Below are 27,920 nucleotides of genomic sequence, written 5' to 3' on the forward strand. Positions count from 1 at the left end.
CCATTTGTAATGTTGTGATGCTTTGATCTGCACAAATAATGACATCTGCGTGATTCATCATATTTGGAGTATAGACTGTGACACGGCATCCATAATGTGGCAGATCTCGGAGTTTGGTTTCTGCACTTCCTAATGCTCGAACTCTCTGAGCCCACCACCCTACAGTGCTCCTATCAAGTTCATGACTACCATACACTGCACACAAACATTCATGAATTTTAACAACACTTTCATTTTCGAGAACTGAAAATTCAATTACTGCTCTCTGCTTATAATGGGAATCTGCAGCAGATACCATTTTAACAGCTACAGCTCCGCCATCTGTCAGAATGACTTGCAATTCAGTAATCGCGCAGGAGAAACATCAGATTTTATGCTTCCAGAAATGCACTTTTCTATGTTAATTGCTGAGAAAAAAAATTGTGTGGCATTACTTTTTGAACAATCCTCGTATACTCTCTTTTAAAACCTATAACACATAATAGCTGCTTAACAATTGAAGCGTTGGCTGGAACAACGTTATAAGTTACATTTGGTAAAATTTACAGGAGCTGAAAAAATGTGTACAGGAGCCCAGGAGTATAGCAAGGTAACATGACATACACACGGAAACACGCCGAATGAAAATTTTGTAACTTACAACGTTGTTCCAGCCAACGCTTCAGTTATGTAGTAGGCCAGTTATTTAAACTGAATACAGATTACAAAATATATTGTTGTGTTTTATTGCTTATTTTTAATTTTTTATTTAGGTGCTTTAATTTTTAATTGACCCACCACCTTTCATGTGCTTAGATTGAAATAAAACGAGACTGAATTTTTAGAACCTGTAACATTCAATAGGGGCTTAACAATTATGCAGTTTAGTTATTTAAACAGAGTACAGATTTAAAAAAAATTATCATGTTTTGTTGTTTATTTTTCCATATTTTAATTAGATACTTCAATTTTTTTATAGGAATATATGTTTGATGATCCGGCACCTTTCATGTCTTTACATGTAAAGGGAATACCATGCATGCCGGCATCTGAACGGAGGCATTTAATTCAGTTCATAGGTCATGGTCTTCCAAATCGTACACTATACAGCATATATGGAAGATTTAGAACCTTGTATAGAGGTTGTATTAAAGGAACGTAAGTATCAAAAGTCAAGGTGAAACTTGTATCTGTTGTTCTCATCTGAATTGTTTTTTCGTACACACCATTAACACGCAACTGATTGCTATGCTATTTGTCACATGACTGATCACATGTGAGGCTCTTACAGTGTATTTCCTCATAGATTGAAGGGTTTTTTTTTGTGACAGAACATTAGATATTAAAGACACATTTATTATACAGGATATGTCATAAGTAGACCTCGGATTTTTAGGTTATAAAAATCTCACTTTAGATACCTAAAATAGGCCCTATTCCAATTCTTGCCAGTTCTAAAATGGCAAAATGTGTTTTTCAATTGCATTAATAAATTATCATCACTTAAAATAAAATAATGTGATGTGTATAGTCCCGTTGCTCGTATTTCTGGCAGCCAATCACGTTGTAGGTCGGCTACATTTAAATGCGTGCGTGTTGTGATTCGCTCCTGATGACGTTATGCATTTCCTAAGGCTCGATAAATACTTACTATAATCGCCCGCCATTTTGGCTCTTTTGTTGGCATTCGCAGAAAGCACACAAGGACGTTATTTGCCGCTCAGTTATTTGCTCAATTACAGTGCGTTTGATTTATTATCATAGGAGCTACGATATAATGTTTAACGGTGCGGCAAATAGATTTCTCGTCTGATAGCTCGGCAACGAAAGAACGAAAATAGTGAATGATACTACCTACCTAGACTTTATAGAGCCTTCGCTTTCTAAGGTATAAGCAAAGCGGAGGAGTAACGCCAGGAATAACAGCGTCGCGACTATAATACAAGAAATTATAATGCAACAGAAGGAAGTTGTATATTCCAAATTTGTACTGATAATAAATACATCAACACTTTTCTAACTGTCAATTTTTAGAAATCCCAGTGTATGTATGCATTCTAAGGTTCCAAATTAGGTTATGCTATTCCTTTTGTCAAATTCAGAGCATTAGATACATATGTACGTTCATACATACATACATACATACATATAATTTATGGAGCATGAAAACCAAATTTTTCATTTATAAATCAGTAGTGCTGAGCATGCTGTTGTATGGGGTTAAACATTCATTTTAAGTAAGAAACAGGATAAATTATTTACTACGGAAATTGATTTTTTTATAAACTATAGTCTAGGAGTGCCTTATATTGGCTTCTTCTACTGTAATGGAAGGAAAGTAATTGAAATGCTCAATTCTGATTTATGGAGCAGTAATATTTCATGAAAAACAAAATGTGTCATTTATAAATCAGTAATGCTGAGCATGGTGTTGTATGAGGTTAAACGTGGATTTTAAATAAGAAACAACAGGATAAATTATTTACTACGGAAATTGATCTTTTGAGATAATTAGCCAGAAAATTATGACAAGGTAAAAAAAAATAAAATAAAAACACTGCAAAATAATATATTCTTAGCAAGAATTTTTACTTTCTAGATATTTTTAATATTTTGTATTTGTATTTTTTGGTGGAGAAAACCTCAGCATTGAGGAAACTTCTAGTAAATACTACTTCTCGTCTTTCATACAAGGATTGGATTGTTCTAGTTTTCTCACTCTTTTATTTATATTAGTTTCATAAGTTCTACCTATGGACATCACATTTTGCATGAACCCATTTTGGATTTTTAAATTTCTTGGTGATTATAAGAGTTACAGTAGTTATAAGAGTTACAGTAGTTATTATTGGGTTGTCTCTTGAGTTTCTCTAATAATATTAGGCTTTCTTTTTCTTCTTTTTCTCTGTCATGATGCAGTGGAGGGTTATTTATGGCAATCTACATTGCTGCAATGGGTGTAGTTTTAATTCCACTTGTTATCAGTCTCAGTGCTTGATTTTTTACTGTCTCAATTTTCTTCATATTTGAAGTAGAAGCCGTGATTAGGGCTTCACTACTAATCCTGATAGTAATAGTAATACTAATAGTGGTAGTGGTAGTGGTTGTGGTGGCAGTAGTAGCAGCAGCTGCATCATCATGCTTTCATTCAAATCAGGAAAATTCACTTTTGATTTACTAACAGGTGGCTTTATTTTTATTATATAGGTTTACTGCCAAAGAAGACAAATTGATCTTGAAAGCTGTGGAAGAAAGAAGAATGAAAAATGCATTTTCATTTCTTGCAAAGCGTCTCAATAGAGAAAGAATGTCTATTCATAAAAGATATTTGGCAATCAGGTCTGAAAGTTATTACAAGGAACATGAAGGTAAAGAACATTATTTGCAAAATATTAGCAATAATTCTATACATTAAAAGATCTCTGACTTCTTGTGGCATCCTGTCTCTTTTGGAACCACCAGGTATTAGTCGAGCAGATGGTAAACGACCCGATGGTCTCACCTTAATTCCATGGTCTAGAGGAAAATCTTTAATTTGGGACTCCACTTGCGTTGATACTCTAGCTCCATCTCACTTACCGAATACCTCCAGACACGCAGCATCTGCTGCTGAATTAGCCGTGAAGAAGAAGGTCAATAAATATGCTCATCTTTTAGACAATTATATCTTTGTTCCATTTGCTATGTGCAGTTTTGAGATTTTTATTGAACACAGGTTTTGATAAGGTGATTTAGTTTTTTACTGACCCGTTTTACTTAACCTCCAGACCCTTTATATCTGGAGGTTACATTTGTTGTTTTATATTTGATTTTACATTGTTGACATTTCGGACTTTATACATCCGAATATTTTATATAATTTTATCGTTTTTAAAATATGATTCACAATTTATCTCTGGTGGCATTAGTTTTATTGTTTTATTTGTTCGTCTTGAAAATCACCTAGGGTCGTATAATTGCTCACTTTTATGATTGTGTAGAAATCACCTTACGTATACTGCATTTGTGTGCCTCGTTTTACCATGACAACGCTTTTTAGTTCTTTTAGCATTCTGATTATTATATTATTTATTATGTCTATGTTATATTAAGAATTTTAGATAAGGGCGCAAATAGCCATAGTAGCTGACGCGTCCTTCTTAAACCCTACTACTACTCCATTTGCTGTGGAGACCTTCAGTCCTTGGAGACATGACGCTAAAGTTTTGGTATCTCAAATCAGCCAAATTTTGAACTCCATTACTGGTGATCGCCGTTGCACTACTTATTTGCGTCAACGCTTAAGTATTGCTATTCAACGCGGAAATGCAATGAGCGTTTTGGGTACTCTTCCAGAGTCCAGCCCTTTGGACGAACTTTTTCTCCTGTAAAATGTTTTATCTCTATGTAAATGTTTATATTTAGTTTTTATGTATGTGTAATTGTAACGGTGAAAATATTGTTAATCAAATTTTTTTTTTTTTCATAAGTGTATATTATTTTTGGGAGTGTTTTTTGTAAGTAATTTTATGAGGTTATTGATATGCTGATAAATTATTTGTACGAATTACGAATTTTCTAGTGTCCTGAACGAATTTTATTGTGCTTATAAATCCATATTTATGCTCTTTTAATAGAGTACCTTGCAAGACATTCCAAGTAATTCACATGAATACCAATGGTTTGGAGTTTAGTCATCTTGTAAATTTTTCTCATGTTTGTTATTAGTTCTTTCACATATGAAACTTTTACCATCTAACTTTGTGTTAAATTTTTAACCATCTTCACTTAGCATTTTGGTTTTGGTGGCACAATATTTGAACTGACACTAAGTTCCATAACATACTACGCCAAGAACTATGAATTATGTAATGTATTTGGAGACATCTAGCAATGCTTTGGTCTTAAGGTACGGTCACACATCGCTACTTTTGCAGCGCAACTTTTGTACTGCAGCTGCAAAAGTTGCGTGTCGTGTTCACACGTAAGCCAAAAGTAGCGCGCTGCACGCTACTTTTCGTGCTGCGCAACCCGAGTGCAGCAAAAGTTGCAACTGGAGGTTGCGAGTCTGTTCACACACAAGGCGCTACTTTTGCAGCCGCAGTCATGCTGCAGGTTTCCATCTCCGTGTTGACTTCTCAATATACATTTTGTGGTTATGTTCGCATTATTAAGAAACTCATGCGAAAGCTTCCTTATCTATTATTTGCTTTTCTGTCATATCTAGTATTCAGAAATTGGCATTATTTTTACTATAAAGCTTTTAAAAACGCCTATATACTTAAATGATAACCAACAGTATATTCACGTAATCAATGTTGGCAACCCTCCTGTTTGGAACTACGCTACAGAAAATTAAAAAAATGAATTATATCGTCAGCAATTATGCTCAGACTGTGTTGTGTATTTAATAACTGTTACAAATAATTTATTTTCGTCATATTTAACATTAAAATATATCCAAACAATAAAAGTATCATTGGCACATTTGGGTGGTAACACCGGTTGCAACCGCAGCAAAAGTTTCATCAAAACCGATATCAAAAATGCTGCGGCTGCAACCCTGAGAACCCTGTTCACACTTCACTACTTTTAAGCTGCGCGCAGCATGGAAAAGTAGCAGGCAGCAGGTTCGGCAGCTGCTACTTTTCAGGTTGCACCGTTGTTCACACGTCACAGTACAAGAGTTGCGCAGTTTTTTGTACTGCATCACTGTAAAAGTAGCGACATGTGACCGTACCTTTACACTGTAGCGAGAAATGTGTTGGTGCACAGTGGAGCCATGTCTGAATAGATAATTAAAACAAATTTTATTATGCAATACGGAAGGAAGTTTGGTATGAACTGATAGAAATAAAGTTACATAAATTTGAACAGCTGACTTTCTATTAATTGTTCAATTTTATTCATCTAATAGCAATTTTATAGGCTTCAATTCGGATAGGTTACCTATAGGAGCAGGAAATACAGATGGTGGAGGTAGCTTCCATAGCTATGCTTCCAAAAAATCGCAAAAAATCTGGAATGAGTCTATGATAGCAGATTATTGTTGGAGCTTTTGTCGTGATTATGCAGAAAAATTTGACAAAAGAGAATCATCTGCTAAGCATTTCTAGCTTTACGTATGTACTTTCTAGTTATTTATAAATATTAATATAAGTTCAGTAACATAATAATTAATATTTATGTGTGTCAAGTCCTCTTTTATAAGAAGTTACTATGTAATTTATGTTACTATACTTGTAGTTTCTATGTGTAATAATGAATTTTATGTGTTAGTTGTAATTCAGAATCTGTATGTAATAGAATAAAACTGAAGACATTTCCATAATCATTATGAAAAAGTGACTTGGAAAAGTCTAGTTTCATGTATGGCGATTAAAATTTGTTTCATATTGTAGACCTGTGTATTGTATTTATTAACATTCCATGGTATTCATACATGCTTACAGCTAGAATATGGAACAAGTCAAAAAACTTAATACTATTATAAAATCTTAATTTATAGTCACAGTCTAGATGAAATATATACAGACGAGATTTACAATATAGTCTACTAGTATAACACAAGTTTTAGTATCAATTTCATGAAGTGTTATTGAATGCCATGAATTTACCTACAGAATAGAAGACATGAGAAATTAGGTACTTCTTTAATTTGACCCTAAATAATTTTATGTTTTGAGTTTCATTTTTTATATTGATAGGGAAGCTATTAAAAATTTTTACTGCCATATAACTCACTCCTTTTTGATAGCACGATAGACTTGCCCATGGAGTATGAAAGTAATTTTTTTTATGTGTATTTATGCTATGAACTGTTGAATTAGTTACAAAGTTTTCACGATTACATACGAGGAAGATTATTAATGAAAAGATATACTGACAAGCCATGGGCATTATTTGTAGTTTTTTTTAAATAGTCCTACATGATTCCCTAGATTTGGCACCTACTATTATTCTAATTACTCTTTTTTGTAATAGAAATATATTGTTACTATCTGTGGAATTTCCCCAGAATATTATTCCAAATCTCATTACTGAGTGGAAGTGTGCAAAGTATATTGTTTCTAAGGTATTGATATTTACTATCTTTTGCATAGATCTAATAGCAAAACAAGCTGAATTTAGTTTGGGGTAATTTCTTTAATATGATTTTTCCAATTTAACACATTATCGACTTTTAAGCCAAGAAATTTGGTTGTTGTTGTTTCTAATAGGGATCTATTATTAATTATTGCGCTAGAAATTTGCGACGTTGAATTTGGACAGGATTTAAATTGAATTATGTTAGTTTTGTTACAATTTAATACTAATTTATTGACTGAGAACCAGTCACATATTTTGAAGAGAATTTCCTCTGTTGAAGATTGGAATGTGTTGGAGTTATTGGCTGTAATTACTATACTTGTGTCATCTGCAAATAATATGGGATGACCTACATCTTTTATTAGGGGGCAAGATCATTTATAAACACTAGAAAAAGTAGGGGACCTAATATTGTAATCACTAGCTCAAATATGTTACAGCTGTGAAGTGGAGGATTAGGTATAACTACAAGAATGAACTATGTCAGAGACTGCAAATGAATGAAAATACTATACTAAGATTTTTAATTGTAAAAGAAAAAAAAAAGACATGTTCTTGTTATTTGGAAGTAGGCCTATATGTAGCACTTACAATATTTACATGTACACTTCACCACTGATTTTACTCCACCATTTTGGTATTGAAGAAAGAAGCATAATTAGGGTTGCCAACTCTCCCGTATTTGCCCCTAATTTTTAACAGTCTTCTGGCTCTCGTATTTTTCTTCTCTTCGATCATTTTTCTCCCTTATTTTTGCATAATATAAAAATCATTATTCTAAACATTAGATTTTGCCGCAAATGGTGATTGTTCATATTGTAACTTTAATACAAAACAATAATGTAATTTTATTTTCACAACAATAATCACTTTCTACAATTTAATTTAAACACTCCCGTCAACAATGGAATTTCTACTCCACACAGTAATACAGTATTCGTTATTGCACTCCACAGACAATGACAATTCACTTGGATTATTGCGAACAACAATGTACTCCTAATCTCAACTAATGTTCACAAAGCACTGTTTACAGCACAAAACTGCCAGTTCTCAGTTCACAGTTCGTTTGCCTTGACTAGTTCTTCTAGCTCAGTCACTCAAGTTCACAGTATCTCGAACCCAAGACCTTCAGAGACAGTCCACTGAACTTCGAACTCGGGTCCCCCAACTGCGGTCCACTGCACTCGAACTCAGGACTTCCGGCGACAGTCCACTGGCCAGGATGCTCACACAGCTACGGACACACTCAAGTCGAACTCCGGTCTCGAAGCTGGCTTCACTGCTACACAAGACTGACTGGCTTGCTGTCCAAAAACTAGCAACGACTACAACTAACTGCTCAGCTCACTTGCGTCTCCTACTTATAACTAGAGCATAGTTTCAGGAAAGTACGATGCTGGAAATTTCTACAGATGCCGAGAAGATGGCGCCTCTCGACTTCTCTGCATTTCGCCCCTCAGTTGCAGCTGCTTACTTCCCCCTCTCTGCCGCGGCCCAGCATGCCACCGTTCCCCTTACGTTGTGCCACACCGCAGCGAGCGTTTCGTCTCCCCTCCGCGCCGCGCCCTTAGTGCTCCACGGAGCTCGCTTCGTCTATCGGGCCCCATATCTTCTCGCGCGCCCCCCTTGTGTGGGACACGTGATCGACTCTCGATGTGGCTGTCACAATATGATTAATTTTCTTGTTCAAGATAAGCACCAAAATGCTCAGTCTTTTAGAAAGTAATGCTTGTGAGAAATGGGTTTTAGTGCTCACCTGTTTAAAATAATAATAATAATAATCATCCATACAGGTTTTAGGCCATGTGGCCTGTTACGATCACAATAAAAAGGAATTTTCTCTCCAACGCTCTCTTCCCATGTGATTGATAATGGAGCATAGCTTTTGGGATTCTATGGGATCTCGTATGTCTCAAATGTCTCACCCAGTTGTCCTCATATTTCTGTATGAAATAGAGTATGGTACTGATTCTGTACCAAGTTCTTCCATTATTTCTTTGTTGCGTTTATGATCTCATTTTGTATATCCTGCTCTTCTTCGCATAAATCTCATTTCATTAGCTGTTATTCTGCTTTCATCCATCTGCCTTAATGTTCATGCCTCACTACCATAGCAGAGTACAGGTCTTGCCAAGGTGTGATAAAAGCATATTCTATTGCTTTCCTGTACCAGGGAAGGTTTCATTACCCTGTTGATTATTCCCATAGTTTTGGAGTATTTTCGAATTTTGCTCATAAGGATTCAAATCAAACAATATTAATAATATAATTTCGGAATATGTATAAGAACTTTCTTGTGTTAAATATTAACGTACCTTGTAACATGTTTCGACCTATTTTCGGTCATCTTCGGAACTGGTCGTTGTTGGTCTTGGCTCCTCTTGTTTCCCGTGTGGGTGCGTTCATAGTGTAGAGTCAAAGAGTATATGTGTTTTGAAATTGAGTTGTGTATTGAGAATATCAACTCTTTGACTCTACACTATGAACGCACCCACACAGGAAACAAGATGCGCCAAGACCAACAACGACCAGTTCCGAAGATGACCGAAAATAGGTCGAAACATGTTAACAAGGTACGTTAATAATATTTAACACAAGAAAGTTCTTATCATACATATTCCGAAATGATACAGTGTTAAAAGTTGTGTAATCAATTTGTATAATAATATAAATTTCGAAAAAACTGGCTAGTTTTGTTCTAAGTATACCAATAATAATAATAATACGAAAATTATGTTTTATCTCATGAAAAATAATTTTACAGATTTTCGAAACAGGAGCATGACAATCTAATGAAGTCAGAGGTGCAACCTGCAGTCAACTTCAACTATTACGCGAGGCAAAATTTGTCTCAAAATACTTTTAATTTAAGCCTATCTGCCGAAGTGTAGAATAAAGTTATTTTTTAGTAACTGAACAGAATAATTTGCCAGTTTTCTATGTGAAATTTTGTCGATTCCCTAGTCTCCCATATTTTCTTAAAAAAAGTTGGTAACTCTAGGCATAATGGATTTGTTGGGACCGAAATTCTCTCTTCTAATTTAGCACAATTTCAGTTCTATTTTATAAAGCATGTTACAATGAGTTGGGAATTAGTTTTATGCAGCTCTAAACAGGCCTTAGATGAGCACTGGAAAGAAAGATGCAAGTTATGATTTTTAAATTTGTGGTATGATTTTCAGTTTCAGCACCAAAAGTAGCATGGACTTTACAAAGAGCAGGAATGGTTCTAAGGAGGCTTCTCAAAGTTACTGGTTTGAGAAAAATAAAGCATCTAAGAAATAGGTACATTTCTCCACAAGAGTGGAAGGAAGTTGAAAGAAAATGCAAGATCAAAGCACGCTCTATTAAACAATTTTGGTTAGTGAAACTGTCAACACAGCTGTTTTCTATGGAACCAGTAAACTTGAATGAAGTGAGAATAAAGCTTATAAAGAGGTAAGACAGACACAGCAAGTTCTAGCAATATACATTTTATATATACTGTACATGCGCACCTTCCTTTCTCACACGCACACAAACAGACAGGCAGATAGACGTACACAAACACAAAGGGTTGTTTTTAAAATGATTATAATGTTTAGGGCCATTTGTATAGAAAATAACAAAATATGTATGAAATAGAAATTACATACTGGTGAGCATATAATAAACAGTAAGTTTTAGCACCTTCAATTAATTGCGTAAATAACTACTCCAAGTTTAGTGTAAAATTAGCTTATATTAACAGTGTTCTGGGGTAATTTGCTAGGAGATGTCGTTACATATAAGCCAGTTTTACACTGAACTTGGAGTAGTTATTGAAGAAATTAATCGAAGGTGCTTCTGCTTATGTTTATCATTTGCTCATCGTTATGTAATTTCTATTTTGTTATCTTTTATTTCAAGATCATTAAGAATTATGAATAATATTCATGTTTGTTTCCTGTATTTCGTAAAATATATTTGTCATGTTAATTTTTATTTGTTTCTATTTGAAGGGTGCATGGGAATAACGATCAAGATCCATTTTAGAAAGTTTCGAGAAAAACAAATTTTAAAGTTTAAGCACTTAATACTGTGACAGCGACGTGAGATTCGAACTCACGACCAGCCTCCCGTGAAAGCAGATCGCGCGGAGCACGGAGGAATGGCGCACGGCAAAGAGGGGAAAGGGCCAACGCGGGGAGAGAGTGGAGCGAGAGTGCGCGCGCATCTGGTGCTGGTAGAGAGGAGAGGGCTCTGGATTTCTCTGGAGTGCCATCTCTAGAGACGCGTGGAACTTTCGAGGCTACGTCGCTGTGGTTATAAATTAAGGACGCGAAGGAACGACAGCAGTTTTTCAGTTATTCAGTCAGTGAGTAAGCCAGAGCAAGCAAGCCAGCCGGAGTTCGACTCGAGTGTGCGCCCGCATCTGCGTCAGCATCTGAAGGCCTGAGTTCGAGTGCAGTGGACCGCAGTTGGAGGGACCTGAGTTCGAGTGCAGTGGCCGCAGTTGGAGGGACCCGAGTTCGAGTACAGCTCTGAAGGTCTGTGGTTCGAGATACTGTGAACTCGAGTGACTGAGATAGAAGAACTGTGAACTGAGAACTGATAGTTCTGATTTGTAAATAGTGCTTTGTAAATATTAGTTAAGATTAACAGTTCATTGTTGTTCGTACTAGTCCAAGTAAATTGTCATTGTCGTCAGTGGAGTGCTATAACGAATACTGTGTTGAGTGAAAATCCAATTGTTGACGAGAGCGTTTAAGGCGAATTGTAGAAAGGAATTATTGTTGTGACGAATAAATTACATTGTTGTTACTAATAAAAGTTACAATACTTTGTTATGTATGTATTTAATAGAAACTGACGTAGTGGAATGTCAAGAACGATGATTTCTTATTACTAGCTAGACCACATGATAGTACTTTTTTTCCACTATAAGATAGCATTATTAATTCAATTTCGATTTTTGATAGACCTTGATCGTTTTTCCCGTGTACCCTTCATTTGTTGTTGTTGTTGTTTTCTAATGCCAGGCGTTTGACAATAAAGTCATTTGACCTCTTGCACTCCATCAAAGATATTATCATGGTCAGCCACTGAAGCACAGATTTTGAGGTGTTCTGAATCCATTTCTTGTTAAATGGCAAGTTGTAGCTGATTTAAGTGAACACCATATTTTAACATTTTGGTGGCTACTTCATTCACACACAACCCCCAGAATGTCTGGAGGACCACACCTGCTGTTGGTCGACGTGTCCATTGGACCTAGCTGGGAGATCTTGTTGATCACCAGCTTTCCCTCCCTAAGCCACTGGAGGACGATTTTAGTGCCATAGCAGGTCAGCACTAGGAACAGAAAAGTAGAAAGAGGAGGAAGGAAAGTGAAATGAACCCCTAGGCCTCAAAGGTTCTAATGCCGTCAGGGTCGAAGAAAGTAAGAGTTCAGTCAGAGGACTGGATAGGAAAGGGTAAAGAGGGAATTAGGTATTGAATAGAGGAAAATTATACCAAATTCAGTCATTCACTCATGAAGCTGACCAGTGCCAATTGATGAGTAGCCCCTCCCTTTAGTTCAGCTTGTAAATTATGCTTACTAACAGCAGCACCACGGGAAGGTAGGGATGGGGCATTGGGTATTTGTCCATGTTGGTTCCTTAAAGCCTTCAATGGGAGGGATTAATGGCTCTCCCCCCTGTATCCGATAGATATCCTTTCTGTTTGTGTAAACAATGATACATAGTGGGGGCCAAGCAAAAAATTATCTTCATACACAATCCATGCTGCATTCATATTGGTTTAGAATGATTTAGTAAAGAAAGTATTGGTATTCAAGATTAATTTAGGAACATGTTAAAAGAACTGTCCTTGCATCAAAAATGGATGCTCCCTGAACCAAATGATCGTATTTTAATTATTTAATTACTTCATTGCTTCATAAGTGGTGCCATGTTGGTATCATTTGTGAGGTTCAGACTTGTCTTTGGACAGTTGACTAAACAATAACAATTATTTCATAATTTCATCAAGTATTTTTTCTACGATAGTGCGTAAAACTGCATTTTACCACTGTTATCATGCAGGACATTTTCTCTCAAAAACAAAATGAAGAAAACTGAATTGAATTCCTGGATTGTAACCTAAAGTATACACACAAACTGAAAAAAAAAAAAAAAAAAAAAAAGAAAAAAAAAAAAAAAAAAAAAAACTTAATTGATGATCTCTAGTACTTCAAACAAGCTATACAGAGACAGCTTTACAAAACATCAGCAAAAATGATTCATCATTCCTGTATTCAGTTGTATCATCATAATCTCTAGATTTCAAATTTCACTAGTATTCATAAAAATTACTCATGACTCATTACTGCTGTACTCATGTGCCAACACAATCTCCAGACGTCAAATCTAATAAAAATTATCTATAACTTAAATGGGCTATATCTGAGAACCAAGAGCTAACTCAAAGTTTTAAATTTCTCGTTTTTTCCATGTAGTGTATGAAACGTGATATATATTTTATGCTCGACCATGCCGAAATATAGTAATTATACACCTGGTAGTAACCCTTTAATGCACCTCATTAAAGTACACCTATTCATTATAATTCAGTTGTTCAGCCAATGAGAAATCACCATTGTACCATTATAAAACCGCAAGTATCGATTATTCTCGGATATGCAATCGAAAGACAATTAGCGAAAAGTCACGGAGGCTGGAAATCCAATACTGTCGCAGAAGGTTATGTTCTGTTACTATAATAATAATCTCTAGATTTCAAATTTCACTAGTATTCATAAAAATTACTCATGACTCATTACTGCTGTACTCATGTGCCAACACAATCTCCAGACGTCAAATCTAATAAAAAATTATCTATAACTTAAATGGGCTATATATGAGAACCAAGAGCTAACTCAAAGTTTTAAATTTCTCGTTTTTTCCATGTAGTGTATGAAACGTGATATATAATATATTTTATGCTCGACCATGCTGAAATGTAGTAATTATACACCTGGTAGTAGCCCTTTAATGCACCTCATTAAAGTACACCTATTCATTATAATTCAGTTGTTCAGCCAATATAAAACCGCAAGTATCGATTATTCTCGGATATGCAATCGAAAGAGAATTAGCGAAAAGTCACGGAGGCTGGAAATCCAATACTGTCGCAGAAGGTTATGTTCTGTTACTATAATAATTAGCGTTAATTGTAAATAATATTCAAATAAATTCAATTTGTCATCTCGTTTTTCAATTCTAAATCAATTTCCAGGTTATATCAAGCCTAATGTTCATGTTATTCTCTAGATTATATCAAGGTCAATGACATTCGTGCCACTGAAAAAATCAATACTTTCGCGTCTGCGCACATCTCACAATTCAGGTCAGTTCCGCTCCTCACTTACATAACCATAACATGAATACTTATGAATAATTTCAAGTTAGAAATATGGTCGTGCATAAAAAGCCCTATGAAACTTGCCTTTAATGGTAATTAAGATGCTCGTATGAAAATTATGAAACTCGCTTGCTCTCGTTTCATAAACAAACATACTCGCGTCTTAATTACTACCATTATAGGCTCGTTGCATAATGTACTATTATTTAATATGTGCCATGTGTATATTTGTAAAGTTATTCCATATCTCACTTTTATTTGATCATGAAATAACCTAAAGCAAATCAAATGTCAGTCCCATTATGGTGTGGAAGGTTATCGAAATTTCAATAACATTAATGTCTGTAGTTGTGCATTTGTTACAGAAGTCTTCAACTTAGAAGAGGTAACAGTTCAATCTGGAGCAGAAATATAGGTAAACTGCAGACATAATGATTCGTACACAAATTATTGTTTGTTGTTTAGTCAACTGTCCTAAGATATCACTCATGAGGCAACTAAGCCAGGTGATAATGGGGTAGGGTGGTCAGTTCCTTACATACATCGGTGACTAGCAACATGTTACACTAATCAGACATCAGATGCACACAAACAGTTGTTCTTCCTCTGACACACATCGTCAAGTGAGATGTACAGAAAACTATTGCTAATAATTTATTAATTGTATGTACTCTTGTTCATTCAGACTTTAATACCAGTTACTCTGTTTAACCTCCGAGATGAAGCCTGCAGTAACGAAAATTAAATGTTACTGTTTCAGGTTCTACAAGGATCGTGTGAAGTGGTGGCAAGATATAAACTGGAAAGAAGTTTCTATGGATTTCCATGGGATATCTCCACATTTTCTGCATTTATTTTTCCGACTATATCTTAAACGTTGTTTTCCAAACATAAACACAGACTATCTGAACAATAACTTCCAAGGTATGGAAAGCATTGGTAATAAGTCTGTAACTAACTGCAACTTAAGTGGACTGATATTTAATGTTAGACATCATGTTCAGTTCGGGATTTCATACACATTGCTGGTGTCTGTGCTGAATTTCATTTCTCAGATAGGAACAACCATAAGGTGGAATTTATTGCCTTTGATGGTAGCAACTTAACAGTTTGATGAAGTATTTTCGCGTCACTTATTATTGCCTTTCTGACAACATTAAGATATATGAATCGTATGCAGAGACGAAGAGGAAAGCAGAAAAGACTGAATATTGGAGAATGCTGAATTTGCACTGAAGGACTTGGGCAAAAAAATATTAATGAATGAATTAATTATTTGACTTTCTTTAATTTTAGTGAAGTATAAGTAGGGTTGCCATATTTAAAATGTGAAAATCATGTACATTTTACTTTCGTCTTTAAAAAATGAAAAATGAGCAAAAGTACAGAAATTTACTTCCTAACATTTGACAGTGTAGCATATATAAAATAACCTAAAACTTTAAAATAATGAAAGTACTTAAACAAAAAAGGCTTGATATAGGCTATATTGTTATAAATAAATGCAGTTAAGGATCAAGATAGCCTATTGTGCCCTTGAAGGGCAAAAGCCTCCTGCTAGAGAGAAAGCTTTAACTTTTCTAATGCTGTACCTATAAATTAAAGAGAATGAAATCATGTGGAAAGAAAGGAAATGTTAATTTTTTTCGTTTTCTTTTTTGTTTGCTGCCAGGACATATTTGGAATGCTGAGATTTTCCGGGACAAATGGCAGCCCTACCATGACTTAAGTTTCTAGACATAATACGTTTTGAGTGAACTAAGAAATTTGTACTGTAGCTTCAGGAAGAGTGTAATTCATTTATCCATTTACTATTTGCTTACTTTAGACATATTACCTTAAATTTAATAAATCACTACTTTTTTTTTTTTTTTTTTTTTTTTTTTTTTTTTTTTTTTTACTTGTGTACTGTTTTTCAGATATTGTACATTACTTAAGAAAGAAGCATGTAGCGAGGCTTAGGAATCTACAATATACTTATATTCTTCAAAGAGTGAAAATGAAGAAAAACGGAGAGCTGGTGTTTCGCAAGGATAGGCGAATAGAGACTTGAGTATGTTCATATTTATTATCTTTTTTAAGATAGTTTTTTAAGCATTATGTTTGAGAGTAGTATGAGTAGTTTACTGAAGTTTTATGCACCAAAAATTATCGTAGAGTTTCGATTATTTTCTTTAAATCATTCCAAAAACCTGTGAAAATTAAAAAAAAGACGATACAGGCCTGTCTGCTATACATTCCAGATGCACTGCAGCCTGTAGCTTATTGTGCTTAACTGAATTTGAAATGAGAATGTACTTGTCATCTTTGCGTTGTGAAAGTATCTATCATAATAATCTTTTCTCGTCCTGTATAGACTGTTCTAGAGCTGAAACGAGATGTTATGGCACCAATCTGCGCGAAGTTTTAAATTGCCGGCCAGCAGGGTAGAGGAGTGGGGGTTGTTTGGGTTACGGTTCTCAAGCTCAGAGCGGCAGGCATATCCGTTTCATCTCTTTCTAAAAACATTCGTCTTATCTCAGTATCACCACTTTCCTACTCAAGAGTCCGAAGGTACCTAATGGAATTACGCCCACTATTCCATCTTTATATTCTTATTCTCCATCCGAATCAGATGACTGATCTGTGCTGGGATCAGATGTCCCTAAGTTTATGGATATGTTCTCCAAAATACTGTCCATCACGTGTTCTCTTTCAATGTAATTGTTCTCTACTTTCTTCACATAATCATACACTGATATCCATTTTTGGAAGAGGCGATTGCAGAGTCGGCCTCTGCTTATGCGTAGCGTGGAAATGATTGATGAGTCTTCTTAGGACTTCCTCATCAAAACTGTCTACAGCTGCAACAATCTTCTTCTTCGGCTGTGATTTTTCTGGACTGGAGAAAGAAACTGCTGTTTCTGCCTCAATATTTTTCCCTTCTTTCCTGATTCTTGCCAAGGTTCGCTTTGAAATACCAGTGGCAGCCAGTACCCTTGCACATATGCTTTTCAAAGGAATTGGTATTCCATTTACAACCTCTTCTGACATGAATTTCCATACATTGTACACTATTTCATGTCCTTGACTATGAACTACTCTATGATTTCACACCTTAGACAATGCCATAATGAGGGTGCTCAGAAGGACAATGTTTTCAGTATTAGCAATAGCGGTAGTAGCAGAACAATCTGAACACTCGGAATGCTAGTAACCAACTAACCCAACACCCCTCCAGTTGAGTGTGAGGGCGAGTCCAAGCAAACGAACTAAAATGCGTCCCTCGCGCTGGTGCCATAACTTCTTGTCCAGGCTCTACCAGCAGTGTTGCTGATTATCCCACAGATATATTCTGGCCTAATTAAGATAGTGCTAGTTCCGATTATTCCAGTTCATGTACTTCTTCATTGATCTTAATGCCATGATGTTCCAGAACCCAACACAACTCCAGAATTTGACGAGGATATTCGTACCTGAGGCAGGGAATCAGGTTTGGGTCTTGACATGCAGGCTGTGGAATGTGTTGAGCTCAGACAGCAGAGGAATGGTGTAGTTGAACACCCAGTTACTTCTCAGCATGATCAAATTCGTGTTCCTGTCTGCTTGCACTACAGGAGGAGGACTGGGGCCGAAATGCGTTCTCATAATGGCCTCTTGATCTGGTGGAAGAACAGTATGTATAAAGTACCTGCAACAATAATTGTAACAGGTTCATTTAACAAGGGAAGGTTCGAATTGCAATTTTTTGTTTAGGAATACAATTTATTGTGATCACTTTCACATGTTAATATTGAACTAAAGCCTGGTTCAGACAGTGCGTGTTTCTGTGATGGATTCCAAGGTGGCTGCGCGGATGGGTAGCCTGCGTGGTCACTGGCTGGCTCCCGTGTTGCCTACGGTGATGGTATTGTTCACATGGAGCTGGCTCTTTTCACAGTTCAAATTGGAAAATCATGTGCTGCTTCATCTGTTGCCAACACTCATGGTCAAAAAGAAACTAAACCGTGAGTGGAAAACAACTAAAGTCCTACATTAACAGTAGTAAATGTAATAAAGTAATTAAGCCATAAGTACAAAACAGCTAAAGTCCGATATTTAATTGCTGTTTCTTAGAAACTAAAGAATATAGAAAAAACAGGTTTAGTTGGAAAACAACGAACATGGCGACATGGTTTCAGTGGTGATATTATATGATCATCTTTGGTTCCCAGCCTGCAAACCATCACGAAAAATAGCAAGGAACCTACCCTCGAAATCCAGCAAGCTAGCCATCCACAGAGCCACCGGAGCGCATTACTTCCGGCGAGTGACCACGCAGGCTACCCATCCGCACAGCCACCTTGGAATCCATCACAGAAACACGCACCATCTGAACCGGGCTTAAGTTTGTAAATATCTAGTTGACTAGTTTCAGCTAAGTAAGAGTCATCTTCGAAACTAGTCATTTTTTATTTATGTACAGGATGAGCCAGAAATATGCCTACACGTTTAATCATATTTGTTTTGTTAACATCTGGTTTCATTCTAGAGTTGGATGTGTAATAATGGGTTTCTCACATATGACGCAACTCGAGGTCTCTGGCATTGCTCAGAAAGCATTAGCTTGGCAGGAAGGCAGCTTTCACCAATTGCGCAGCTGGCGACCTCCCCCGTTTCTTGTAACAAGATTCAGATTGTTTCTTTCGAATTAAAAATTCGTCCATGATAAAATGTAAATAAACCACTTTTGATAAAATAGTCTCACTGTCACCCTATCATACGTATATACTGAAACTGACCAATATGTTCTGACGATTCTAAACTCTTGTTTAGTACTAAGTAGGAAGAGTAAACGAATTGCAAAGCATTGTTGCAGGTGTTCACTTTCATTCTAATTATCGCCACGCAGAAAAATTAAACTAAGCATTGTCTGTGGATAAGCTTCGGGGCTTCTACCGCGTTGTGTTGGTGTTTGTGGCTGACGTTTCGACAGCTGTGTTGTGGTCATCTTCAGAGCATTTGGATAACGAAATAGTCTGTGAGCTCGTATATATATAGTAGTCTCAATGGGGGGAGTACTTTCGGTGATAGCTCGTAGGTTCTTCTTCTGGCATCTGATTGGTCCTTCGTTGTCCAATCCGGTTGAGGTCTGTATGGATGGGAGTATTCATATTAAATACTGGCCCTCATAAGGTCCGAAAGAGTGACCTTGATACTGTGCCCAATGTCCAAATGAAGGGAGGGGGGGGGGCGCCGCATACATGTAGAGACCTGGTTTCTCGTTCCTAAGTATGATCTTGGAATAGACTTCCCCATGAGTTGCTGAGTTGTAACCCCTCGTCCTTGTTGATGTTGTTGGGATGTAGTTTGATGTGGAAGGCTTCTTTGACCAGTCTTTTGTATAAGTTGTCTTCTTTATCTATTATCTTGATATTTTCGAATTCGATGGTGTGGCCTGAATCTGCTGAGTGTAAGGCTATTGCTGATTTTTCGTATGGTCCGTATTTGCAGAGTCAGATGTGTTCCTTCCTTCTATCTTCCACCGTAAGTCCAGTTTGGCCTATGTATTTTAGACTGCAGGAGCAAGGGATCATGTATATTCCGGCTGATTGGAGGTATGGAAGTTTATCTTTGACTTTGACTAATGAGTGGGAAATCTTGTGTGGGGCGTTGTATACCGTCTTGATATTGAATTTCCTCAGTAATTTCCCAATTCTATCTGTGGTTCCTTCTATGTATGGGAGGAAGGCCTTCTGTTTCATGTTCATAAGTTCAGGATCTTGTTCGTGTGCTTCTAGTGAAGATGACCACAACACAGCGGTCGAAACGTCAGCCACCAACACCAAGACAACGCGGTAGAAGCCCCAGAGCTTATCCATACACCATGTACACCAGCCACGGAAGCCTAAGCGAACACTAAACTAAGCATTGTTGTGTTCACATTTCATTGGTAAAGTCTGTCTCAAAACAAAATGTACCATATTAAAGATTTCGTTGTAAATAAAAATGCATCGCAAAGAGACTTTCTGGATGGCATAAAATTTATTTTTCAGTTCCAAAATTTTGCTACACACTCCGTGGGGCTGCACAACACACCGGTTGGGAACTGATGCAACGAGTGTGTTAAACTCTGCAGGAACATCATATGTGGAATGTCAGCTTGCCTTTATACAGAAATTTTCCAGCGTACATTTTCTCAATAAATTGGCGATATGCAGATTACTAGAACAATTTAAAGAGACTGGATCCATGTTAAACATAAATGAAACTAAAAAATCAAGCATTCTAACCAAAGAAAAATTAGACGAGTTAGCAGTGGTCTTAGAAACAGGTCCAAGAAAATTGTAGGCTCATTTAGTGTTTCAGTGATTATGATTTCAACAATTTCAGCAGCTGAAATTCGTCAAGTGTTTAATAACGTGTTCAAAAGATGCCAGGCTTCTCTAGCGGCAGAGAGCCATCATTTTGAGCACCTTCTGTAAATAAAGATAAGCTTAATCTAGTCACATTACTTCTTAGTTTACGCACAACTCAGGGGAGACAAGCCGGGCTGTGACGCGGCAACTGTGTTAGGCGTATGCAGTAGACGTGCCATGGGAGATATGGGCAGATGATTGCATTATATGTGATAAACCCTGTGGTTTAATGCTTTTACTATCTCTCTCTCATTAACAGATTTTGAAGAAAAAATTCTTGTTCGAATCGAGGTCACTCCTTAATGAATGAGGAAGTATAGGAAGTAAGCAAAGACTTAGAAACCTGCTACATGTGTTGATATGTTCATTATTGAATGAATTACTGATATACTTTTGGTTGCTACTGCTGGAAGTATTGCCAACTGTTCCTTTTTGATGTTATATGCTATGGATATATGAATGTTCCATCAGTGTGTTTGCATAATTTGTTTAATATGGACGATATACGTGTATAATTCAAAAAACGAAGACGTTTCTATAAATTTAATTGTAAAATAATTTTATATCCGTTTTATATGATATAATAAAGGCAAAGACTTATTTTTCAAGACGTGTAATAAACTACAACATGAAGAAAAATTGTGCAGACATATGCAGGAAGAAAATAAATAGTACACATTGCTGGTTATTCAATGTCTGTATTAAAAACTTTGTTTCTTTATTGGATAAGCTGTTAATTTATGATCACCTAGATCTCTTGATCCTAACCCATGTAATCTTTATTTGTGGGATAAGGTCTATGAAGCAACCCTCTCACATTCCAGAATATGGAAAACACCATCTTGTGAACTGTCTCTAACCACTGCACTGATGAAACATGTGTCATAACAGTGAGCTGCAGTATGTGTTTAAAAATTTATTCAAGAGATATGAGCTGTTCAGAGCAGAAGTGGTGTAAGTCAATTTTGACTTACACCACTTTTGCTCTGAACTGCTCATATAAACTAGGCTAATGATTCGGTCGTTATTACACAAATTTAAATTACATGAATATATATTTTGCCTGTAAATGTATATTCGAAGAACAGAGAGAGAGAGAGAGAGAGAGAGAGAGAGAGAGAAAGTAGGAATTGTATTTTGTATATTATTTATTTTAGCCGTTCAGAGCAAAAGTGGTGTAAGTCAAAATTGACTTACACCACTTCTGCTCTGAACGGCTCATATGACGTGTGCATTCAATAATGCAGAGGCATAGTATTTTAAGCAGTAAGTAGTTAACTCTGGAATCATTTTCATAACAGGAACTCATCACTTGCATGTTGGCATATTGAATGATCAAGGTTAATGCATTTGAATTTTTTAAATCATTGTTATTGATATGTTGATAAATTATTTGTACGAATTTCCTATGTTGTAACAATTCTGTTATGCATATTTATGCTCTTTTATATTACTCTGTCATATTTTAGTAAATATAATCTTTATTTGGTAAATTTTAATAGGCCTACTCACATACAAAAAAAAAAAAAAAAAACTCTTTAAAATGGGTTATTTTAGTGAATTACATTTTTTTTATTCTCGACTAAAGCAAATAAGAATAAGATGCCACATCATATCAGTATCACTCAGGCAAATGAATCATTGATCACGTGAAGAGTGAATGACTGTCTTGGCTGGCTGCTTTATTCACTATAGAAGACCTAATCCTTGTTGATTATTTCAGGAAAAACATAACCTATTATTAAATTCACAAACAAAACGGTTTTAACACAATCACATTAGTGCTTGTACTCTGACACATTGGTTTCACTTGATTTATAACCTTGTCTTAAACAAAACAATTCCATAACCTAGACAAAGTGCATCCGTTCAAATCCATTTTTACATTATATAACTAACCCTGCTATTATTTCGTCCCATTAATACACCATTTCCTCAGATTATATACTGTTTTTCCTTCCCTACTGCCCCCTCATTCCACACTCGTAACTTGACTAAACCTCTCTAAATTTTTACTCTTCGCACTTGTTATGAAACATATAGTCGCAATGCTGTTATTCCCGGCGTGACTCCTCCTCTTTGCTTACGTCTTAGGAGGTGAAGGCTCTAGAAAGTCTAGGTAGGTAGTATCGTTCGCCATTTTAGTTCTTTCGTTGCCGAGCTACCATATAAGGAATCTATTTGCCACACCGTTAAATATTATCATGTCGTAGCTCCTATCATAATAAATCAAACGCACTGTAATTCAGCAAATAATTGAGCAGCAAATAACGTCGTGTGCTTTCTGCGAACACCAACGAAAGAGCCAAAATGGCGGGCGATTATATTAAGTATTTATCGAGCCTTAAGAAATGAATAACGTCTTCATAAGCGAACCACAAGACGCACACGTTTAAATGTAGCCGACCTGCAACGCGATTAGCTGCCGGAAATTAGAGCGACGGGACTATAATTAGAGAAAGAATGCACTCACAAGGCAAGGTCAAGTTTTCTACATTTTTGGAAATCTATTTACATGATGCCCTATGCACACCAGTCATTATCCTAGTAGCTTTCTTTCGTAAAACAAAAGTATGTTTAGCTTCAGACGAGTTGCCCCAGAACATTAATCCATATTTCATTATAGAATGAAAGTATGCTAATTTAAGGGTGTTTATATTGTCATATCAGGAAGAGCTCAATTTAGGAGTAATATATTCTGTATGTGTTTTCCAGTTCAAATGATTATCCAACTCTAAACAAGAAACTTTGTGCTTATAGATTCTTTGAGTTCAGTTCCATTTAATCTAAAATTATAGGAAAACTGAGCACTATTATGTCCACATAAATTTGATTACACTGGTTTTAACAACATCAAGTGCTAGTTTATTTGCTCTAAACCATTCACTCATTTCATTAGATTTAACAATGTGTACATTTTGTCTGTGACTTTCATTATGACATTGAATTACTGGTCGACCTGGTTGGCGAGTTGATATAGCGCTGGCCTTTTATGCCCAAGGTTGTGGGTTCGATCCCAGGCCAGGTCAATGGCATTTAAGTGTGCTTAAATGCGACAGGCTCATGTCAGTAGATTTACTGGCATGTAAAAGAACTCCTGCAGGACAAAATTCCGGCACATCCGGCAATGCTGATATAACCTCTTCAGTTGCGTCATTAAATAAAACATAACCTTTAACATTTGAATTACTGGTGGCATAAACGACAGAAAATCCCTTACAGTTACTAAATAATACAACAAACAGGTCATAGTAGACGCAAATTTAGTTTAATTGTGAATAATAGATTAGAAATCTATCTCTACCTTTAATGTAAAATGTGATGCATATGGTGTACTTTTACCGACAACAACTGGAAATGATACTTCAGCTATTCATATATGGGAACATTTTGTATTGTTTATCCAGCCTACTTTTTTATGTGATTACGTCTATAAGTCCAGTCCAGTATTATGTTGCTATCCCAGAAAGTCGACTAATACATTTTCAGACCAATTTTATCACGTCTGTCATTTCTAAACCACACAACTTATCCCAATGAAGTGCAGGATGATCAAGAGATGAAGGATAAATATATCCGTGATATTGAGTTGTTGGAGCAGATGTCGTCTAGCAATACACAAGGAGAAGGAGGGGGGAAAATTTGAGGAATGAATTGGGACATGTAGCAGCTGAGGCAGTGTAACTCGAGAATCCAAAGTGATGGAACATTTGCAGTGGTGTCAGACAATTGGTAATGACAGTCTCATTTGAACAACAATCAGCATTCGAACAATTTAAATTGGAAAAATTTGAGAGTGTAGTTGAGTGAAGAAAAACAATTATTGATCATGTCAAAGCATATGCAGCACAGCTGGGAGCAGGTATACAGGGTGTTCCATTTACCTTGACCTCTGAAAATAACATTGTATTCAAGCACAAAATGAAAAATTGTCTCAAACAAAAGGTGTACAACTGAAAGGGGGAAATAATACTGATGGGGAGGCAACCTTGTAGCATTATTTCTTAATGAGATATAAGTACTAACATTGATTTTTTTAAATGCCACTTTGTATTTATGATTCAGTATTTCAATTAAGCTCATGAAGACCTTTTCACAGTTGGCCATTCTGACAAACAGAACATTAATAAACAAAACATTATTTGAGGCCTTGACGACATGGTTTCTGTGCACATTAGTAGTAGTATTAGTAGTATTTATTTATTTAACCTGGTAGAGATAAGATGAATAATTAAAGCTAGATAATTTATCATAGAGAAACAACGAATATTTTATATTTACTGAATTACAAATTAAATCTAGAATAAAAAATTTTATAGAGATGAAATTACTGAATATTGAAATATTTTGTGATAGATTAAAGAAACTATTTACAAGTAATCAATTACTGACCAAGTGCCTAGTAAGTTTTCGTTTGAATTCAATTTTATTTCGACAGTCCCTGATGCTAGCAGGTAGCGAATTCCAGAGTCTTGGCAGGGCTATATGAAGTGGTTTGACTGTAAGCTGGTGTAAACAATACGTAGTACATTGCAAATGATACTCAGAGTTGCATAACCCATTACACATAGCTTTGGTTTTATTCCGCTGAACACTGATGACTGAGTGAGTGGTCTGTGCTACATTTGGTTTCATGTGTTTGCTGTAAACCAAAGCTACGTGGAATGGGTTATGCGACCCTGAGTGTCTGCAATGTAGGCCTACTACATATTGTTTACACCCACTTCGTCAAATCACTTCCTTTGTATGTACTATGTACAGGAACCATGCTGTCAAGGCATCAAATGATATTCCGTTTATTAACGTTCTGTTTATTAGAATGGCCCACTGTGATACACTTTTGGACAGATCTTGACGAGCTTAATTGAAATACGAATAATAAATACATAGTGTCATTTAAAGAAACAATGTTAGTGGTCTGTGGATAAGCTTCGGGGCTTCTACAGTGTTGTCTTGGTGTTGGTGGCTGACGTTTCGACCACTGTGTTGTGGTCATCTTCAGAGCAGTTGGATAAGGAAATAGTCTCTGAGCTCGTATGTATGTATATATATATATATATATATATATATATATATATAGTAGTCTCGATATCAGTATTATTTCCCCCTTTCAGTTGTACACCTTTTGTTTGAAACAATTTTTCATTTGGTGCTTGCATACAAAGTTTTTTTGATTGTCAAGATAACTGTATAAGCAATGATAGCAAATGATACAATACAATGGTTACTACAGCAACCAACATGTTTATTCTCAATACATACAAGATGGCAATGTTATAAATAAAATTACACTTTACTACTAAATGTGGGTGCATTTCTTCATTCTTATACCTTACATTTAACATCCCATCCTGAGAGATGTATTCATGCATGAAACTTGCAGCTGTCTCTCTGATACAACCTATCCAGTTTTTTGTAGCTACACTTTTGTAGTTCTCTTGTTATTTACAATTTTTACCCAGGTACAAACTTTCTAGCAGAACTTCGATCTGATGTGCAAGGTTACTTGCTGGTATACAATGTACAACTTTTTTCATTGAACTATGATCTTTTGTTTATACTGTAGGTACTTACTTGCTGGCTTTTAAGGAACCTGGAGGTTCATTGCCACCCTCACATAAGCCCACCATTGGTCCCTATCCTGAGCAAAATTAATCCATTCTCTATCATCATATCCCACCTCCCTCAAATCCATTTTAATATTATCTTCCCATCTACGTCTCGGCCTCCCTAAAGGTCTTTTTCCCTCGGGCCTCCCAACTAACACTCTATATGCATTTCTGGATACGCCCATACGTGTTACAGGCCCTGCCCATTTCAAACGTCTGGATTTAATGTTCCTAATTATGTCAGGTGAAGAATACAATGCATTGAGTTATTTGTTTTGTAACTTGCTCCATTCTCCTGTAACTTCAGCCCTCTTAGCCCCAAATATTTTCCTAAGCACCTTATTCTCCAACACCCTTAACCTATGTTCCTCTCTCAAAGTGAGAGGTACATTTTAGTAAAACTAAGCAGACCTTGTCCCTATCCAGTAGAATGTATTCTGAAGTCTCTTATAAAATGTCATGTAGTTATAGCAGAATTTCAGTGGAGTTTGACGGAATCAGAGGACAATTACGCATATGTCTGGATACTGAATCAGTTTTTGGAAAGTGCAGTAGACTTAAATAAAAAAGAAAGTAAAAAAAAAAACATTGAAATGTGTACCAAATTATGGAATGTTTGAACTAGACTTTTTTCTGCATACAGTAGGCTAGTTTTCGATCCAAAGAATACAAGAATACCAAGAGCTTGCAAAAGAAGCTCTTGAGTTTTTTTGGTTAATGTTTGCAAACTCGTATTTGTGCAGAATGGTTCCTTGCCTATAGTTTTCATCAAAACAAAAGCGAGAAGTCTCCTTTAACTTGAAAGTGATATCTTGTTTATGTATCGAATGCAGGATCCAGAATTTGAAAATATACTTTCTGAAAAATAGGCAATTTTGTGCATTATATTTTATTTTGTACATTGTGTTTCTAAATACAAAATAAATGTATGTTAATAAGGCTCTCCTCCTCCATCCTCCTCCCTCCTCAACTTTTCGAGAAATACACTTTAGGAACCATTGATTTCGAGAGAACTAGGTATATTGGCGTTCAGAGTTACCCGACCCCTGCTAATCGATAGTGCCAATAATTTGTGTAAGTGTGGTTTTTTAGTTATTACTTCTATGAATAGATGGCGAAGATAACAGTCAGTGTCGCCAATCGTAAATAAATATACCCGCGTGATAGAATTAAAAATTTAATCTCCCCTGTTGACTGTAAAACAATACTGGGTTTAGCGGGAAACCACTGATATTGTCAATTCTGTGGGTGCATGCACAACATATGTAACATATCACGTTCTTGCATGCATCCACAGGATTATGAGAATAGTTTATGCTTAATCAGTAACCTTTATATGAAACTAGTCAAGGTCAGGATAGGAGAATAAATGTCAGAAGGAAGTGAAATAGGGGGAGGAGTACAAGGATGTCCTTTATTACCTACTCCGTTAAACATCTACTGGGAGGATTTAGTTAGGAACTGTTTTCAGAACATGGGAGGAGTGATAGTGGGAGGAAGAAGAATAAAGAGTGTAAGA

General features: G+C 36.0%; 1 protein-coding gene across 3 annotated transcripts in view; it reads left to right on the forward strand.

Moving 5' to 3' along the window:
* LOC138703047 (uncharacterized) overlaps positions 1 to 26,096 on the forward strand; it is a 33,859-nt gene extending 7,763 nt beyond the window's left edge. Inside the window, exons 4-10 of one of the 3 annotated variants that reach the window (XR_011332951.1) lie at positions 959 to 1,137; positions 3,187 to 3,347; positions 10,233 to 10,488; positions 15,176 to 15,339; positions 16,335 to 16,468; positions 17,831 to 18,070; positions 20,175 to 26,096. Coding sequence is in view for 2 of the 3 variants with exons in the window: in XM_069830583.1 (XP_069686684.1) it covers positions 959 to 1,137; positions 3,187 to 3,347; positions 10,233 to 10,488; positions 15,176 to 15,339; positions 16,335 to 16,468 (894 nt within the window). In the remaining variant the exon portion in view is untranslated. Of the gene's footprint in view, positions 1 to 958; positions 1,138 to 3,186; positions 3,348 to 10,232; positions 10,489 to 15,175; positions 15,340 to 16,334; positions 16,469 to 17,830 lie in introns of all 3 variants that reach the window. The other 2 variants (XM_069830583.1, XM_069830584.1) reach the window with 2 other exon arrangements.
* The last annotated feature ends 1,824 nt before the right edge of the window (positions 26,097 to 27,920 follow it).

The sequence above is a fragment of the Periplaneta americana genome, chromosome 7, assembly GCF_040183065.1.
Source record: "Periplaneta americana isolate PAMFEO1 chromosome 7, P.americana_PAMFEO1_priV1, whole genome shotgun sequence".
NCBI lineage: Eukaryota > Metazoa > Arthropoda > Insecta > Blattodea > Blattidae > Periplaneta > Periplaneta americana.